At 43.2% G+C, this 19,920-nt stretch overlaps 1 protein-coding gene across 6 annotated transcripts in view; it reads right to left on the minus strand.

Moving 5' to 3' along the window:
- Positions 1–19,920, minus strand: part of USP4 (ubiquitin specific peptidase 4) — a 51,700-nt gene that overhangs the window by 29,699 nt on the left and 2,081 nt on the right. For 3 of the 6 annotated variants that reach the window (XM_032868042.1, XM_032868041.1, XM_032868045.1), the window contains exons 2-6: positions 18,998–19,125; positions 15,032–15,162; positions 13,738–13,864; positions 12,535–12,680; positions 12,343–12,404 (exon numbers count right to left, since the gene is read on the minus strand). In XM_032868042.1, coding sequence (XP_032723933.1) covers positions 12,343–12,404; positions 12,535–12,680; positions 13,738–13,864; positions 15,032–15,162; positions 18,998–19,125 — 594 coding nt within the window. Of the gene's footprint in view, positions 1–12,342; positions 12,405–12,534; positions 12,681–13,737; positions 13,865–14,710; positions 14,888–15,031; positions 15,163–18,997; positions 19,126–19,920 lie in introns of those variants that run through there. The other 3 variants (XM_032868043.1, XM_032868044.1, XR_004383904.1) reach the window with 3 other exon arrangements.

The raw sequence follows: 19,920 nt of genomic DNA on the forward strand, positions 1-19,920 counted from the left end.
TTTTTTCAAGATTTTATTTACTCATTTGAGAGAGAGAAAGCGAGCGAGCGAGAGAGCATAAACAGGATAGAGAGGGAGAAGCAGGCTTCCCATCCACCCCCCAGCAGGGAGCCCGATTCAGGACTTGATCCCAGAACCCTGAGATCATGACCTGAGCTGAAGGCAGACACTTAACCCACTGAGCCACCAGGGATACCTCAGAAATTCCTCTTAGAAAGACTTAAAGCATCATCTTTTTTAACTGCCTTCAAACCTTCCCTAATCAACACAGTATATTTTAAAGATATATTTTCTACTTTTACATTTCTGGCAATTACTCCATTAACTTATTAGAACCTGTAACTGTTTTTATTTTTGCCCATCAACTACTTAGACTTGTAACATTCCCATCTCTCAGCTCTGTACTGCCTCTCATTTCCTCACTTGTCTTCCATGTTGGCATTGCCAGAATTAACTTCTGGACTGGTATTGAGATGGGTTGCTTTCTTACACCTATCTTACTGTTATTCAACTTTTTACTGAAGTACTACATAGAGAATACATAAATCATGAACGTCAAAATCAAGAAATTTGAACCAAATGATTACATCTACATAACCAGTACCCTGACCCAGAAACAAGACAGCCCTAGACCCCAAGTATCCTCTTCATGCTTCTGTCAGTCATGATTTCTCCCATAACTAACCACTACCATGACCTTGAGCCCCCTAGGTAAGTTTTGCCTGTTTTTTTTTTAAGATTTTATTTATTTGACAGAGATCACAAGTAGGCAGAGAGGCAGGCAGAGAGAGGGGGAGAAGCAGGCTCCCTGCCGAGCAGAGAGCCCCGTGCGGGGCTCGATCCCAGGACCCTGAGATCATGACCTGAGCCAAAGGCAGAGGCTTAACCCACTGAGCCACCCAGGGGCCCCTTGCCTGTTCTTAAACTTGGTATTAAGAGAACATAGGATGCCATGTTTTGTGTCCAGCTTCTCTCATTCAACGCTGTTCATGACACACAACACTACTGGGTCCCTACAGACTCTCACTGGGTGAATACACTACAATGTCTCTATCCCCTCTATTTTTGGACATCTGGCTTAACTCCAGTTTGTGACTATGACAAGCAAGCAGTGCCGTCGTGAACATCTTTGAACATATCTTTAAGTGAACATGAGATATATTTCTGTTGGCTGTATGCCTAGGACTGGTTCACAGAGTTGTAGAATATGTACATAATTCTTCCTCTAGAAGGGTTGCCAAATCTCCTAAAATCACATCAATTTATATCCCCTAACAGCAGGGCCCAACAATTCAAGGTGCTCCACACCTCAGCATCACTTGGTACTGTCCATCGTTTTCACTGAGCCATTTTGGTGGGTGTGCAGGAGCACTGCGTTATGGTTTTAATTTGCCATTTCTGGATGACTGCAGAGGTTAATACTTCTCCATATGCTTGCTAGCCATCCAGACATCCTTTTTGGTAAATTAACTGTTCAAGATGTTTTGCCCCTTTTCTAATGGGGTTGCCTAACTTTTTCTTACTGACTTGGGAGGTGTTTCTTCAAAATTCTGGAGATATGCAATGTGTCAGACATATTATTGCAAATATCTTTTCTCACCCTGTGGCTTGCCTTTTTACTCTCCGGTGAACATTCTTAAAAGTCACAGTCACCCCCTCAATCCATTTCCTCCTCCAAGGTTTCTGGTGTTGTGTCTTCTGTCAGAAATCTTTGCTCACTCCAAAGTCCTAAAGTCCTTGCTTTTCTGACCAACAGAACACTTTCTTATGAGCGTGCTCTCTCTCACATTACAGATTCTACTGCATGCCCCTGAGCTCTAAAAGTAATTCCTCCACTCAGGAGCCCGGTGTGGAAAACCTTCCAAGGTCAGCTATGCTAAAGGAAAAAAAATATTTCAACTTTACATTTTTAAGTTTTTTTTTTTTTTTAAGATTTTATTTATTTGTCAGAGAGAGAGGGAAAGAGAGCGAGCACAGGCAGACAGAATGGCAGGCAGAGGCAGAGAGAGAAGCAGGCTCCCCGCCGAGCAAGGAGCCCGATGTGGGACTCGATCCCAGGACGCTAGGATCATGACCTGAGCTGAAGGCAGCCGCTTAACCAACTGAGCCACCCAGGCGTCCCTCAACTTTACATTTAAATAAGTTTAGCAGGATTCACAATTCTGCTTTTCAAGTTATTTACTTTGACCCTGAAAAGGTCTCTCTTAGATCCATTACTGCTGTCAAGTTTGATACTAGTCCCCCTATTCCTTTGTGACTTTGTCTTTCAAAAAGATTTGAAATTTTCTCTACATCTTTGTTGTTAGGTATTTACTGTAGTGTCTAGGCGTGGGATTTCTTCCTTCCATCTGTTGTGTTTAGCATTATTTAAATTTCAGACCTTTCCTCTTTTATGATTTCTGGGAAACTCTGGGTTATTATAACCTCATACATTTTCTCCCCCTTCCTCCGGTCACTTCCTCTCTGCCTTGGCGGTTCCTATTACACAAATGTTGACATTTCTACCCCATCCTCCATAGCACTTCGCTCCGCCTATCTTTCACCTCTCCATCCCTGCTAATGCTGCACAGAATTCTTAGACCTGACCTTCCAACTTCTTCACTCTTCAGCGACATCCATTCTGCTACTCAACCCATCTCCCGAATTCTTTGGTCCCAAGTATGTCTCCTTATTCCTGTTTCATGTCCCCACTTGCTTTCCTTGATGATACTCATTATGCTTACTCCATGCTCCCAGGAGGCTGGGAGCACAGATTATGCTCCCACTAGCACAGGCCGTCAATGGGCCATTTTCTTTTCATTCGACTATACCTTTCAGCTACTCGTTATGGCTCCCTTGAGCTGTTCACCAGGTGAGACCACATTACTCCTCCACTCACTGCACTGCCTCCAACAAACTCTATACCACCACCACCCCCAAGGTACACCTGGAATCCAGACTCTCACATGGCCCATGGGGCTCCCCACGTCGTCCCCTGAACCCTCTCGCCATCAGCCCCAACAAACTCCCACCAGTCTTCAACAAAGCCTGCTTTGGCTTCAGAACATCCACCGTGGCTGGCACGTCAGCCTCACAATCTTATTCTCATTAAGCACTCCACTCACTGCTGAGTCCCTCACTTCCGTTGTGACCATGCTCAAATGACACCTCAAGAGAGGCCTCCCTATCACCGTACTTAAATCTGCTCCTTCCTGGGGTGCCTGCGTGGGTCAGTGGGTTAAAGCCTCTGCCTTCGGCTCAGGTCCTGATCCCAGGGTCCTAGGATCGAGCCCCGCATCGGGCTTTCTGCTCAGCAGGGAGCCTGTTTCCCCTTCTCTCTCTGCCTGTCAAATAAATAAATAAAATATTTAAAAAAACAAAAAACCTGCTCCTTCCCAAAGCCTAGCACTTGGATTTTCTTCCCTGATTTTTTCCCACAGTACTTAAAAACCACTGTACCTGTGGGTAGTTCTTGTCTACTTACTGTTCCTTGAGGATACAAACTTTATTACTGTATCCTCAGTATCTAGAACAGTGTCTGGAACTTTTAGGAGAGTGAGGAGTGTACCTCAGGAATCTCGCTCTGGGCTCACTGGCCACGGGACGCACTTTGCAGGATGAATCTAACCTTCAGACAAATTCAAGGAGGCACTGCTCTTTTCTAAAAGCTATCTCCCTTCACTGGAATCTGAGACCTCAAGGTGTGGAAGAGATGGGAAGAAGCAAGACTGGGAAAAGAAGGCAGAACCTAACAGTCTTCCTAGGCCAGTATATCCAGCCTCTTCCACTCCAAGTTGTCAAGCCTACCTCACAGATCCACCTTCTGTCTCCCCTGGGAGGGTCCTCACAGTTTTTAAGTAATTTTCTCTCAGTTCTGTGGCACTTCCAGTTCGAAGAAGGGAGTCAGCAATCTAGGCTAGCCTTCTGACTGCTGCTGTCACAAATTACCAACAACTTGCTGGCTTAAAACAACAGAAATTTATTATCTTAACAATTTTGCGAGTCAGAAATCCAAAATGATTCTCACTGAGCTAAAGAGCTGTGTTTCTTTGTGGAAGCTCTAGGGACTTCTAGAGGCCACACACGTTCCCTTGCTCATGGCCAGTAAAGCCTTTCTATTCATTTTACATCACGTGCCCTCCATAATGGCCATCACACAGTTACCCCCATCCCTCACCCACCTCCAGCAACCCTCAGTTTATTTCCTATAATTAACAGTCTTATGGTTTGTCTCCCTGATTTCGACTTTATTCTTCCCCTATGATCCCATTTTGTTTCTTAAATTCCATATAGGACTGAGATCATATAATTGTCTTTCTTAGACTGACTCATTTCACTTAGCATAATACCCTCTAGTTCCATCACACTGTTGAAAATGGCAAGATTTCAAATTTTTGATGGCTGCATAATATTCTACTATATTTACATCTATATTTATATCTGTATCTATATAGATATAGATATATGACACATCTACTTTTTCCATTCATCTGTTGATAGATATCTGGATTCTTTCCATAGTTGGTTATGGTGAACATTGATGCTATAAACATTGGGGTGCACATGCCCCTTTAGCTCACTACTTCTGTATCTTCGGGGTAAATACCCAGTAGTAGTGCAATTGCTGGGTCACAGAGTAGGTCTACTTTCAACTTTTAGGAACCTCCATACTGTTTTCCACAGTGGCTGCACCAGCTTGCATTTCCACCAACAGTGTAGGAGGATACCCCTTTCTCCGCATCCTTGCCAACATGTCATTTCCTGACTTGTTAATTTTAGCTATTCTGACTGCTGTGAGGTAGTATCTCATTGTGGTTTTGATTTGTATTTCCATGATGCCAAGTGATGTTGAGCATATTTTCACATGTCCCTTGGCCATTACTGTATGTCTTCTTTGGAGAAATGTCTTTCATGGGGCGCCTGGGTGGCTCAGTGGGTTATGCCTCTGCCTTCGGCTCAGGTCATGATCCCAGGGTCCTGGGATCGAGCTCCGCATCGGGCTCTCTGTTCAGCGGGGAGCCTGCTTCCTCCTCTCTCTCTGCCTGCCTCTCTGCCTACTTGTGATCTCTGTCTGTCAAATAAATAAAATCTTTAAAAAAAAAAAAAAGAAATGTCGTTCATGTCTTCTGCCCATTTCTTGACTGGGTTATTTGTTCTTTAGGTGTTGAGTTTGTTAAGTTCTTTATAGATTTTGGATACCAGCCCTTTATCTGAATGTCATTTGCGAATATCTTCTCCCCCTCTGTCTGTTGTCTTTAGGTTTTGTTGACAGTTTCCTTTGCTGTACAAAGGTTTTTATCTTGATGAAGTCCCATTACTTCATTTTTGCCTTTGCTTCCCTTGCCTCTGGAAATGTGTCTAGCAAGAAGCTGCTGTGGCCAAGGTCAAAGAGATTGCCACCTGTGTTCTCTAGGATTTTGATGGACTGTCTCACATTTAGGTCTTTCATCCATTTTGGGTCTATTTTTGTGTATAGTGTAAGGAAACGAACGGTCCAGTTTCATTCTTCTGCATATGGCTGTCCAACTTTCCTAACACCACTTGTTGAAGAGACTGTCTTTTTTCCACTGGACATTCTTTCCTGCTTTGTTGAAGGTTAGTTGACCAGAGACTTGAGGGTCTATTTCTGGGTTCTTGATTCTGTTCCACTGATCCATGTGCCTGTTTTTGTGCCAGTACCGTACTGCCTTGATGATGCCACAAGCTTTTGTTTTCTTTTCCAACTTTCCTTTGGTGATTTGGGGTCTTTTCTGGTTCCATGAAAATTTCAGGATTATTTGTTCCAGCTCTGTGAAGAGTTGATGGTATTTTGACAGGGAACGCACTGAATATATAGATTGCTCTAAGTAGCACAGACATTTTAACAATATTTGTTCTTCCAATCCAAGAGCATGGAATGTTCTTCTATTTCTTTGCGCCTTCAATTTCTTTCATAAGTGTCGCATAGTTTTCTGAGGACAGATCCTTTGCCTCTTTGGTTTCCAGGTTTTTTTGTTGTTTTGGTTTTTTAAGATTTGAGACAGAGATAGCACGAGCAGCAGGGAGGGGCAGAGGGAGAGGGAGCAGCAGACTCCCTGCTGGGCGAGGAGCCCAACCTGGGGCTCGATCCCAGGACCCTGAAATCGTGATGTGAGTGGAAGGCAGACATTTAACTGACTGAGCTACCCAGATGCCCCTCTTTAGCTAGGTTTATCTCTAAATATCTTATGGTTTTTGGTGCAACTGAAAATAGGGTCAACTCCTTAATTTCTCTTTCTTCTCATTGTTAGTATACAGAAATGCAACTGATTTCTGTGCACTGATTTTATATCCTGCTACTCTGCTGAATTCCTGTATGAGTTCCAGCAATTTTGGGCCAGATTATCATGTCATCTGCAAAGAGTGAGAGTTTGACTTCTTTGCTGATTCAGATGACTTATTTTTATGGTCTGACTGCTGAGGCTAAGACTTCTGGTACTATGTTGAAGAGCAGCAGTGATCGTGGACATCCCTGCTGTGGGGGATGCCAGACATCCCATCCTGATCTTATGGAAAAGCTCAGTTTTTCCCCATTGAGAATGACACTCGCCGTGGGCTTTTTGTAGATGGCTTTTATGATACTGAGGTATGTTCCCTCTAACTCTACACTGTGCAGAGTTTAAATTAAGAAAGGATGCTGTACTTTGTCGAATACTTTTTCTGCATCTATTGAGAGGACTATATGATTCTTATCCTTTTATTAATGTAGCATATCACATTGATTACTATGTGGAAGTTGAACCACCCTTGAAGCCCAGGAATAAATCCCACTTGGTCGTGGTGAATAATCCTTTTAATGTACTATTGGATCCCACTGACTAGTATGTTGGTAAGAATTTTGGCATCCATGTTCATCAGGGGTATTAGTCTGTAATTCTCCTTTTTGGTGGGGTCTTTGTCTGATTTTGGGATCAAGGTAATGCTGGCCTCACAGAAAGAGTTTGGAGGTTTTCCTTCAACTTCTATTTTTTGAAACAGCTTCAGAAGAACAGGCATTATTTCTTCTTTTAGTCTTTGGTAGAATTACCCTGGGAGGCCATCTGGCCCTGGAATCTTGCCTGTTGGGAGATTTTTTATTAACCTTTCAATTTCCTTGCTGGTTATGGGTCTGTTCAGGTGTTCTATTTCTTCGTTTCAGTTTTGTTAGTTTATATCTCTCTAGGAATGCATCCATTTCTTCCAGACTGCCTACTTATTGACATGTAATTGCTTATAACATGATCCCTTAGTGTTGGTTGTGATCTCTCCTCTTTTATTCATGATTTTACTTATCTGGGTACTTCCCCTTTTATTTTTGATAAGTCTGGCCAGAGGTTTATCAAGCTTATTAATTCTTTCAAAGAACAAGCTCCTAGTTTCATTGATCCGTCCTACTCTTCTTTTGGTTTCTATTTTGTTGATTTCTGCTCCAATCTTTATTCTCTTCTCCTCTGGGTTTAGGCTTTATTTGCTATTCTTTCTCCAGCTCCCTTAGCTGTAAGTTTAGGATGTATATCTGACACCTTTCTTGTTTCTTTAGAAAGGCTTGTACTGCCATATACTTCTGTCTTAGGTCCACCTTTGCTGCATCCCAAAGGTTCTGAACAGTTGTGTTTTAATTTTCATTTGTTTCCATGAATTTTTTAAATTATTCTTTAAATTTCCTGGTTGACCCATTCATCCTTTAGTAAGATGTTCTTAAACCTCCATGTATTTGAGTTCATGTAATTTCCTCTTGTGACTGAGTTCAAGTTTCAAAGCATTGTGGTCTGAAAAATACACAGGGAATGATCCCAATCTTTTGGTACTGGTTGAGACCTGACTTGTGACCCAGTATGTGATCTATTCTGGAGAAAGTTCCATGTGCACATGAGAAGAATGTGTATTTTATCGCTTTAAGATGGAGAGCTTTGACTTTATCTATGAAGTTCATCTGGTCCAGTGTGTCATTCAAAGCCCTTGTTTCTTTGTTGATCTTCTGCTTAGATGATCTTCTGCATAGAAGGAGGTGTTAAGAGTCCCCTACTATCAATGTATTTCCTTAATTTTGCTTTTAATTGGTTTATATAATTGACTGTTCCCATGTTAGGGGCATAAATACTCATAGTTGTTAGATGATCTTGTTGGAGAGACCCTTTAATTACAATATAGTGGCCTTCCTCATCTCTTATTAGTCTTTGGTTTAAAATCTAGTTTGTATTACTACCCAAGCTTTCTTTGATATCCATTAGTATGGTAAATGGTTTTCCACCCCCTCATTTTCAATCTAGAGGCGTCTTTGGGTCAAAAATGAGTCTTCTACAGATAGCATACTGATGGGTCTTGCTTTTTTATCCAATCTGATACCTTGTGCTTTTGCCTGGGGGCACTTAGCCCATTTACATTCAGAGTAACTACTGAAAGATATGAATTTAGCGTCACTGTACTGCCTATAGTCACTATTTCTGTACACTGTCTCTGTTCCTTTCTGTTCTATGTTACTTCTGGACTCTCTCTTCACTTAAAGGATCCCCTTTAATATTTCTTGCAGGGCTGGTTCAATAATCACAAATTCTTTCAGTTTCTGTTTGTCCTGGAAGCTTTTTATCTCTCCTTCTATTTTGAATGACAATCTCGCTGGATAAAATATTCTTGGATGCATATTTTTCTCATTTAGCACCCTGAATATATCATGCCAGTACTTTCTGGCTTTGCCAGGTCTCTGTGGATAGGTCTGCTGCCAATCTAATGTTTCTACCCTTGGAGGTTACAGACCTCTTGTCCCGAGCTGCTTTCAGGATTTTTTCTTTGTCTCTGAGATTTGAAAGCTTCACTATTATATGTCGAGGTGTAGAAACTATTTTTATTGATTTTGAAAGGGGCCTCTCTGTGCCTCCTGGACTTGAATGCCTGCTTCCTTCCCTAAATGAGGGAAGTTCTCTGCTATAATTTGCTCCAATATACCTTCTGCCCGCCTCTCTCTTTCTTCTACATCTGGGATCCCAATTATTCTAATATTGTGTTGCCTTATGATATCACTTATCTCGAATTCCTTCATGATCCAGTAGTTGTTTATCTTTTTCTCAGCTTCCTTATTCTCCATCATTTTGTCTTCTATATCACTAATTCTTTCTTCTGCCCCATTTATCCTAGCAGTTAGAGCCTCCATTTTTTATTGCACCCCAATAATAGCCTTTTTTATTTCAATTTGGTTAGATTTTAGTTTTTATTCCTCCAGAAAGGGATTCTCTAGAGTCTTCTATGCTTTTTATAAGCCCAGCTAATATTTTTATAATCGTTACTCTGAACTCTAGTTCTGACATCTTACTTATATCCATACTGATTAGGTCCTTGTCAGTCAGGACCGCCTCTTGTTCTCTTTTTTGAGGTGAGTTTTTCCATCTTGTCATTCTATGCAGAGAAGAATAGATGAACAAGAGAACAAAATACTAAAATGGCAATAACAGCCCCAGAGAAATATATACTAAACAAATCAGAAGAGACCCAAAATAAAAAAATAAATAAGTAAATAAATAAAATCTTTAAAGACAGAGAGAATGTAACCAGACAGGTGAACAGAACAGAACCGTACACTGGATCGTGTGTGTATTTTGGTCTGTGAGAAAACTAGATCCCAAAATTGTGAAGAAAGAAAAACTTCCACAAAAATAAAATTAAGCTTAAGAACATAAATATAAAATTAAATATAAGAAATGTAGACAGAATAAAACTGTAAAGATAAAAAATGAAAAAGGACAAAAGAAACAAAACAAAAACAACAAAAAAAAGAAAAGAGTATCAACAGACCAGTGAATGGAACAGAGCAATATAATATATTCTGGGTGTCCTTCGGTTTGTCTGTTTGAAGAAGGTACATCCCAAAACTATAAAGAAAGAAAAATTTACATATATACAAAAATGAAATAAAATACAATGAAAGGACAGAATGTAACTGTAGAGATGAAAATTTAAGACGACTTTTAAACAGAGAGAATATAACCAGACAGGTGAAGAGAACAGAGCAATACACTAGAATCCGGGTGTCTTTTGGTCTGTTACAAGAAACTGCATCCCAGAACTGTACGGAAAAACTTATATATATACAAAAATAAAATGAAATACAATAAAAGGATAGACTATAACTGTAAAAATGAAAATTAAGATTTTAAAAAAGAGTTGATAAAATAAGAAATTGGTTGAAAAATAAAGAAAAAAAATTAAAATTCAAAGACTAAACAATCAAAAATACCATGAATGCTATACACTATTCTTCCCTATTGCTGGACTTCTGGAGTTCTCTATGATGGGTAAAAACATGGTCTGAGCTTATCAGGATATTCTTGCTGATCTTCTGGGGAAGGGGCCTACTGAGGGGATTCTCAAGTGTCTTTTCAGGGGCAGAGGTGCACTGCCCTTGACAAGGGGCCAGGCTAAGCAAGCGGCTCCAGATTGCTCTCTGCGGCTTCTGTTCCCTGAAGGCTTTCTGCGCAACTTTAGAGGATGAGAATGAAAACAGCAGCCTCCCAATCTCTGGCCCTGGAACAGAGCTCGGGGACCCACTCCTCTGTGTGCCCTCAGGAAAAAGCAATCACTCCTGTCTCCCAGGTCTCCAGCCGCACTCCATGCTCACCCAGCCTGTGACCAAGCATTTCTTTCTCAAGCACGTGACCCTGCTTTGAGTGTCCAGAAGGGGTGGGTCTTGTCATGGTTCAGTGGAATGCTGGGCCCCTGCTCGGAGAACAGTTGCCCAACCATGCCACAGTCTGCAATTTATGGCAAAACCAAGCTGAAAGCCCACTCGTGGGTTCAATGATAGCAGCTGGTTTCCCCACTATCATGCCTGGGAACTCTGCCACACTCAGGCACCCCTGATGTTTCTGTGACCCCAAGGATCCTGAGACCACACTGTCCCATCTAAGATTCTAACCCCTCTTTGCCACCTGAGTGCCTTTCAGGCAGGGACCTCCCTTACCGGAGCTGACTTCTAAAAGTTCTGATTTTGCACTCAGCTGCGGTATCGGTTTCCTACGGTATTGGTTTCCTACGTTGACTGCTGCGCTCCACCCCCCGCCACAGTTTATCTTCCCATATACTGCCTCAGATTCACTTCTCCACACCCTCTACCTTGTAGAAAGTGGTCACTTCTCTATCTGTAGAATTTCAGCAACGCTTTTCTTAGATCTCTGGTTGAGTTCACAGGTGTTCACAATGATCTAATTAACTATCTAGCTGAATTCCAAGGACCCGAAGAAACCAAGGTCTCCTACTGTGCCATCCTGGAAAGTCGCCCAGTGAAGTCTTTCTCACATTATCATCACTTAGGCTCTGCTTCTGTCCTCTCATCTCCTGATTCTTTTGTTTCCCCCCATTCACCCTGTGATTATACGGAGTCCATCCAGATAATCCAGGATAATCTCCCCATGTCAAGACCCTTAATCACATTTTAATCACCTTGCCATGGAATCTAACATATTCATAGGTTCTGCGGATTAGGACTTAGAAATGGAGAGGTGCATTATTCTGCCTACCACAGCTATATATCATCCTCTCAGGAACTGGTGACCAGGATTTCTAAAACTGGAGTCCATGGTTAGGCTTCAGGTTATCTGTAAAACCCTTGAGATTGTTGGCAAAATGTATCTTCCGACGTGTTTCTCAAGAGAGCCCATAGCTTTCGTGATTCTCAAAAGAGCTATGTATGAGCCCATTACTATCAAACAGTCACTGTCCAAGAACTGACTGAGGGAAGAAAGCAAAAACCAGCACTATCCCCATAACTATCAGAACAAAGACACAATCCTCCCCCGCGCTTCTACTGTAAGAAAAACTCATCACCACTTCTGTCTCCTCCTCAGGACATGCACAATTCCACACCACACACAAACCTCTCCAGAGACAGAGGTGCCTGGGGTCCCAGTTTAAAGGCAGAATAATCCCCCCAGTACGCAAAAAGGGTAACAATAATAGGCCTGTGGGTAAAAAGTGTGGGATCAAACTTTAAGTCATATAGGACCCCATGCCTGAGCCCTCTTCTTTTCCAGCCGAGCTTCTAATCACAGGTGGAGAAAATAACAGCCCTCGGCAAAAACAAAGCTGCCTCTTGGCATGCAGCATTCCCAGATCCGGGACCCTTCTCTTCCTTCTCTCATTCTCAAGAAGAGGAGGCTAACCACCGTGTTCACACACTCTGACAGCTTTCCTCAGACAGCTGCCCAAAATGCTGCTTACCAAAACAGACTCTGGATATGAAACAGACTCTGAATATGAAATGGATCACTTTTTCTTCTGACCCCAAAAAAATTTTACTTAGCACAAGTAAATGCCTTAGAAAAGAGTGTCTCTCTTACACCTGTGTGCCCAGCCACAAGAGAGAAAATGGTCACTTACTTTGACTGCAAGGTCTGCCTCGGCCATGTGCCATCTTCATTTTGGGGCTCAATTACTAGCACCTGAGTGAAAGGGGAAACCAAATTAAGGAATATGCAAAAGACCTCACTGGTGACAAGCTCAGAACCAGAAGATATCTTGGCCACACACCCTGGCAGAGCAGCCTGCTAGGCATGGCCTGAGCCCTCCTACCTGACCCTGGTAGAGCCCAGCGTCCTGGACAGTGTTGTCCAGCTTGCTCAGCTGCTCATAGGTGTTGCTCATGTACTTGTTCCACAGCCGTGTTTCACGCTCAGCAGGGATATTGAATAGCTTCCGCATCTCCTTCTCAATGGTTGCTAGAGATGGACAGAAGGATCACTCAGGACTGAAGATCACTCAAGACGGACAGAAGGATCACTCACCTCACTCCATATGCAAGGCTAGTAACAGCTGTAGCAAGCTAATGCTCATCCTCCCTCCTGTTCGCACCATCAGTCACAGGGTTCTTTGGAACGAAAGTTCCAACTGACCTCGGCCCCTCGATGATTAAGGCCAAATGTTTTCCATGGGCATCCTCCTGCGCTCACACACTTAGAAACCTTCCCTATGCTTCTCCTTCTTCAATAGGTGGGTCCCATTTACAGCACACAAGCAACACAGAAAGGTGACAAAACCTTCCTCTGAAGTTAAGATAAATGTGGTTTCGAATACCAGCCCTGCTACTTTCTCACAGAGAATTTTTTTTAAAGATTTTATTTATTCATCTGACAGAGACACACCAAGAGAGGGAACACAAGCAGGGGTAGTGGGAAAGGGAGAAGCAGGCTTCCAGCTGAGCGGGGAGCCCGATGTGGGGCTCAATCCCAGGACCCTGGGATCATGACCTGAGCCAAAGGCAGATGCTTAACCAACTGAGCCACCCAGGAGCCCCCTCAGAGATTTTTTTTTTTTTTTAAGATTTTATTTATTTGACAGAGATCACAAGCAGGCAGAGAGGCAGGCAGAAACAGAGAGAGAGGAGGAAGCAGACTCCCCACTGAGCAGAGAGCCTGATGCAGGGCTCGATCCCAGGGCCCTGAGATCGTGACCTGAGCCGAAGGCAGAGGCTTTAACCCACTGAGCCGCCCAGGCGCCCCCCACTCAGAGATTTTTTAATAAGTGTAACCTCCCCAAATATGCATTTCCTCATTTTTATCACCGTATCACGTATCATGGTCAGGGAGCATGTCCAAGAGTCTGTAAAACACGATTCCCAGGCCTAGCTCTCCACAAGAATCAGGTCAGGACTGGTAACCACAACCTGAGACTATGTGGGTAACAACTCTGGAGGGGGTGCCTGGCTTCACTCCCATCAGCCACAATGCTCCGTGCTCTCCGCCTCCGGAAACTCAGAACACCAGCCCAGCTACTCACCGATAGTGTCTGCCTTGCTGAAATGGCAACTCAGCACATTGGTGGGGTCACTATTCTCACAGAGCTTCAGTTCCAGCAAATAGACCTCCACCTTGCAGTGCTTAACGAAGAGGCCATGCTCCACCACCTGCAAATAAGAGGCACAGGTAAAGCAGCAGCGGTTCCACACCGGGAAGTTTGGGAAACAATAGGTTTCATCAGTGGTAAGGGGGGAGAATCCACACAATAATCACTTTCCCTAAGTGATCAGGGGATCAGGACATATTTTTAAAGCCGCCAGTATCTGTCCAAGAGTTTCAAATCTTTCTTCCCTTCACAAGAAAGAGTACCCGGGTAGAGCCAGAACCAGCTAGCTGTAACAGTGCACAACAGGGAAGTCACTGTTCATCTCTAAGTCAGAATCATGAGGTCTCCCTTGCAGAGTTTGCTGAATGAGAGGACTAGAGAATGTAGCTAAAACCCTGGGGCAGCAGAACACTCACCATATGGCAACACTGTGGGCATTAGGGGACATCTGCCAGACTGGCACACCTCCAACTTTTTGATCCCTAACCCCTCTCAGGGGCCCAGGTTTCCAGATACAGAAAGAATGTAGTCCTGGCCTCAAACAATGACTGTTAGAAGCATGGCCTCAGGACTACAGATCTTTCCTACACTGAGAAGGAGAACTATATACCAGGGAGAGTAAGAAATTTACCCAATGTCTACCTCTTAGCAAGCATGTGATTCCCCCTCTGGTAGGACAAGCAAATGACTGTGGGAGTCAGGGTGGATGGTCTTCTCCTAAGACCCATCTACCAGAAGGGTGAAGAATCTGGATTTCTACCTCACAGCCTGCTTTTCCTCAGGAGGCTATGCTTCTCTGGCTTATAAATACCTGCTTTTTGAGATATTCAACAGTGTGGCCCAAGAGTCATAAGCACAGAGGAAAAAACAGTCTCAGAAAGGTTGTAAGATAAACAAGAAGCAGTACATTACTGTATGTCCACATGACCCCAAGTAAACTTTCTCTCATAGAGCCTTCCAGAAAGTGCTCTCATGGCACTGCTGGACACATCCCAAGCCATGGGCAGCTCTGATGTTTGGAGGCCACTCACTGTAACATCTCAGGTGAGCAGCCTCACTCACCACCACTCACGACCACCATTCCCTAAAGAGAACCAGAAAGAAGGCCTCAAATACCTCTATTCCTCCACTTAGGCACATCCAGTAACCCAGAAAACCAACACCAGTCAGTGTCCCCAGGAAGCACTTGCACACACTGACCAGCAGCTGTGACAACTTGTGTACTCACTTTTCTGACAATGGGCTGTTGGCCTTCTACACAGCCATACCAGTTTAGTAATTTATTCCAGGCCTCCGTTGGGACCAAAACATAGTCCAATTCATCAATTAAATGTTCCTTCAAGGTCTGACTCTCAGGATCTGAAAAAAGAAAACACCTCATAACTCACTGCTCTTCTCCCCAGAAATATTTGTTTTACAGGATTCTTATGTACTTTTCAGAAAGAAAATTATTTATAGAACAGGTACAAAATTCCAAAATTCTGTCACTGGCCATAACACAGAGCAGACCTGACAACTGTATTCAGCCACGCCTTCATAGGAACATGTATTTCTTCTATAACGAAATGGAGTAGAGAGAATAAAAAACTCCAGTTTACATTTTCAATATGCTTCCAGATTCCACAATGAAAACTGTTAATTATGAACATTTAACATAATATTCTGCTTAGGGAAACTTCATTGAGGTCAAATATCTTCTGAAAGATTTACTAAGAAAACAATGAACACATCATTGAAGTTAACTTTATTTTACCAAGGGTCATTCAGTATTCTTAGTCTTCCACAGGCCAAGCTGAAACCCAGCTGGACAACCTCTTATGGAGGGGGGAATGTCTTTAACACCCTAATGTGCTCAACGTCCACCTCACACCCCCCACAGGCAGGCAACGTGACTAGGAGTGGGCGTCCACAATCTGAAACACACTCCCTCAGCTGAAACCAAGGAACTGGATCAAGGGAAGTCTGATCACCTCCCAGCAACGGAGCCTCCCTGTGCCCAGCAACACCTACTCCTGCCGTAATGGTTGTAGAAGTACCCAGAGTGGTGCAACTCATCTGTAACTCGAGGCATATGATGTTAAAAACCAAAACCAAAACCATAAATAGCATTCACAAAGTGATGGGGGCTTCCCATCACCCACATCCCCTGGTGCCCCCCACCAGTTTTTACCCAACCCATCAGCTCTTCTGCCTTTCCTTGCACCAAGCCTCAGACCTGACCCACCTCTGCCTTTTTCATCTGGAGGGAGAACAGGAAAGGAATTAAATAGCAGCGTAGGACAGAAATACCAAGGTGAGATGGACGATCGGATAAACATGATGGGGTATATACCTACAGCAGAACACTATTCAGCCTTCAAATGGAAGGAAATTGCAACACATGCTGCAACGATGAACCCCGAATATTATACTAAATAAAATAAGGCAGTCACAGAAAAACAAATACTAAACAATTCCACTTAAGTGAGGTGTCTAGAGTAGACAGATTCAGACACAGAAAGTAGAATGGTGGCTGCCAGGGGCTCAGAGGAAAGGAGACTGGGAGTCACAGTTTAATGGGTAGGGGGCTGCAGTTCTGCGTGGTCAAAATGTTCTGGAAATTGGTTGCGGAACAATGTGAATATACTTAATACTACTGAACTGCACACTTAAAAATGGTCAAGAGGATAAACTATTTATGTGTATTTTACCATTAAAAAAGAGGGGGAGGGAAGCGCCTGGGTGGCTCAGTGGGTTAAGCCACTGCCTTCAGCTCAGGTCACGATCCCAGGGTCCTGGGATTGAGCCCCACATCGGGCTCTCTGCTCAGCAGGGAGCCTGCTTCCTCCTCTCTCTGTCTGCTTCTCTGCCTACCTGTGATCTCTGTCTGTCAAATGAATAAATAAAATCTTTTAAAAAAAGGGGCGGGGGAGCCTGGATGGCTCAGTGGGTTAAAGCCTCTGTCTTCAGCTCAGGTCATGATCTCAGGGTCCTGGGATCAAGCCTCGCGTCAGGCTCTCTGCTCAACAAGGGAGTCTGCTTCCCCTTCTCTCTCTCTCCCTGCCTCTCTGCCTACTTGTGATCTCTGTCAAATAAACAAAGAAAAAAAAATCTTTAAAAAAAAAAAAAAAAAAAAGGATGGATCCTCCTTATTGATGAGCCAATCACTTTCCACAGCCCGTCTGGCACGATTATTAACACTGACAGCGCAGGCCTTTTCTGCTGAGGAACAGAAGGATGATCCACTGGTATCAGTCTGCTTTAGACAAAAGCTTCCCCCTGAAACTGACACTTTTCTGACAATTGATTTATAAATTAAACTTCTGATTCATAAATTCAACTTTTCTCTGATTTATAAATTAAAAGTCATTGAAGTTATTCACTTCTTGTCTTTCTTGCGGATATATGCTTCTTCGTTTCTAACACTAAGCACTATGCAGATCTGGCTACACACACTGTGCCAAGCAGCAGCCAGAAATCTCTAAATGTGGTAAAGGAACAACAGCTTTCATCATCACCAACCCCAAGTACATCATTTCCACAGGCCATTTTCCCCTCTAAGGATCTGTGATGATTTTCGCACACATCAAGTTTACACGCTCAGTGCAAATGCAGGGAATATGACTGGAATTCCCAAAGCAGTTCACGACTTTCACTTGAAACAGGACCAGTCTAAAGGCATCATGCTCAAAATCACACAGAGGTTTGGGAATGAGGATTTAGTCTCCGCAAATTTCTTTCACAGAGGAGAATAAATGGCGAAAATGAGAGCACAGCTTGGCCTAAGCACAAGGATTTCATTTGATATACAGTAGAGGCAGAGGTGGGAAGCAGAAAAGGGGTGCTCTGCAGACAACATAAGGAAGGACAGGCTAGACCCCATCCTTCCCACACTTCCAAGAGCCCTATCTAGCCAATTCCACATTCCTAGGTGAAAGGTAGCTGGATTGGGACTGAGAGGTGACTAAGAGCCTGGGAACTAAGGGGGTGAATCACCAGACAGGTCATTCCTGTACTGTCAATGTTCCAAGCAGGTTCTGAACAGAATGTACTTCTTACCTCCTAAGCACAAAGCAAATGTTTCAAGGAAAAGCCAGATGACATTAAATTGGGGGACCATGGAAGAAATGCTTTCCCTTAGCTGAAGGTCATCCAAATGATTTCACAAAGCTCCTCTAGCCCTTATCATTAGTATTCTTATAAGCATTAAGAAATCTATTTAAAAAAGAAAAAAAAAAAAAAAGAGAGAGAGAGGCACCTGGCTGGCTCAGTCAGTAAAGCATATAAACCCTGATCTCGGTGTCATGAGTTCGAGCCCCACACTGGGGTTAGAGATTCCTTTAAAAGAAGGGGAGGTGCAGGGGGAGGAAAAGTGCAAACACTCTGTTGTGCTCCCTTACGCCAACTTCATGGTGTGATGCCACCATCTGACCTCCATCAGGAAACAAAGCAATGAATTATGATGTCACCTGACCTCTCCTAAAACAGGTCTCACCTGAAGCACTGCCCATTTTTTAAAAACACCCAGGTTAATGTTAAGTACTTGGATCAAACCTCATACAGGTCTGCCTTCCTACTGCTCTGATTTTGAACACAATCAACAGATCACTCTCATTCTGTTTGCATGGGAGTCTGAAGCTAAGCAGAACACAGCCTGGGAAAGGTCAACTGTCTTATCTATGCATCTACAGGTACAAGCCCAGCTCTGGTATGTCATGCATCATTTTTTCAATCACTTCTTCCAATGGGAGCTGACCGTGATAATAACTCTACTTTCCACCTCTCCTCACACATTCCTATGACAATCATCATAGGAATGCTAGATGGATGTAGACAGGTCTGCAAATTGTTCCACTGCAAAGGTAACACAGAAAATTCTGGTACCCAAATTTCAGACTCCAGATGCAGTTTCAAAATGATAACCTATTTCTTTCCATTCCACATGCTAATCTAAAATCTGACAGCTCTAAAAAAAACTAATCACCAAAAAGAAAAATACGAGAAGCACTCTCGTGTGTGAAGCAGTTAGTTTAGGAAAAAAGTAGCTTCATTCCTCTCAGAGGGTCTTATCTGGTACAGATGCTAATCAAAGACACTTGTTTCTATCCATCACAACAGGAAAGTCAGGTTCACAACATCCATGTTACTGATAAAGGTGACCTCAGGTCACTGCCTAGGTGGGTATTTCAGTTAGAAAAGCAACAGGATACTATACCTGAAAAGAGTCCGGAGTTATCTATTGGGCCAGGAAATAGATTGTGTTCACCCACATTGTACATATCCCAGCTGTCGAAACCCACATACTTCTTCCACTGCTTGAACCACCGGCTGTCAATAAGATACCTAGAGACAGATAAAAATTTACTATACCAGAAAAACTGAGGTTATAAGTTTTTGCAGTTGCTCCTTTAATTTTTTTAATGATCTTTCCACCCAGGGAACACACATTTCCCATTCAGAAACATATTGCAAGAACAAGAGCAGGGCTAGGCCTCAGATGGCACAAAGAGCCTGGCCCAGGACAAGAGTCCATTAAGTGAAATGTTGAAGAATGAATATAGGTGCTTGGCTGACTCAGCCAGTGGAGTGTGTGTACAACTCTTGATCTCGGGGTTGTGAGTTCAAGTCCCATGTAGGGCAGAGAGCTTACTTAAAAATAAATATTTTTATTAAACAACAACAACAACAACAAAGACAGGAGTCTGGGTAGCGCAGTTGGTTGGGTGTCCAGCTCTTGATTTCAGCTCAGGTCATGATCTCATGGTCATGAGACCAAGCCCCATGTTGGGCTCCTCATTCAGCATGGAGTCCGCTTGAGATTTTCTCTTTCTCCTTCTGTCTCTCCCCCCACTCATGCATTCTTACCCTCTCTCTCTCTCAATAAATAAAATATTTAAATTTAAAAAAAAGAAAGAAAGAAAGAACAAGGGGTGCCTGGGTGGCTCAGTTAAGCATCTGACTCTTGGCCTCAGCTCAGGTCCCGACCTCAAGGTTGTGAGTTTAAGCCCAGTGTTGGGCTCTCCTCTGGCATGGAACCTACTTATTAAAAAAAAAAAAATAAGGGGGCACCTGGGTGGCTCAGTGGGTTAAGCCACTGCCTTTGACTCAGGTCATGATCCCAAGGTCCTGGGATCCAGC

The sequence above is a fragment of the Lontra canadensis genome, unplaced genomic scaffold, assembly GCF_010015895.1.
Source record: "Lontra canadensis isolate GAN:19392208 unplaced genomic scaffold, GSC_riverotter_1.0 scaffold35, whole genome shotgun sequence".
Lineage (NCBI taxonomy): Eukaryota > Metazoa > Chordata > Mammalia > Carnivora > Mustelidae > Lontra > Lontra canadensis.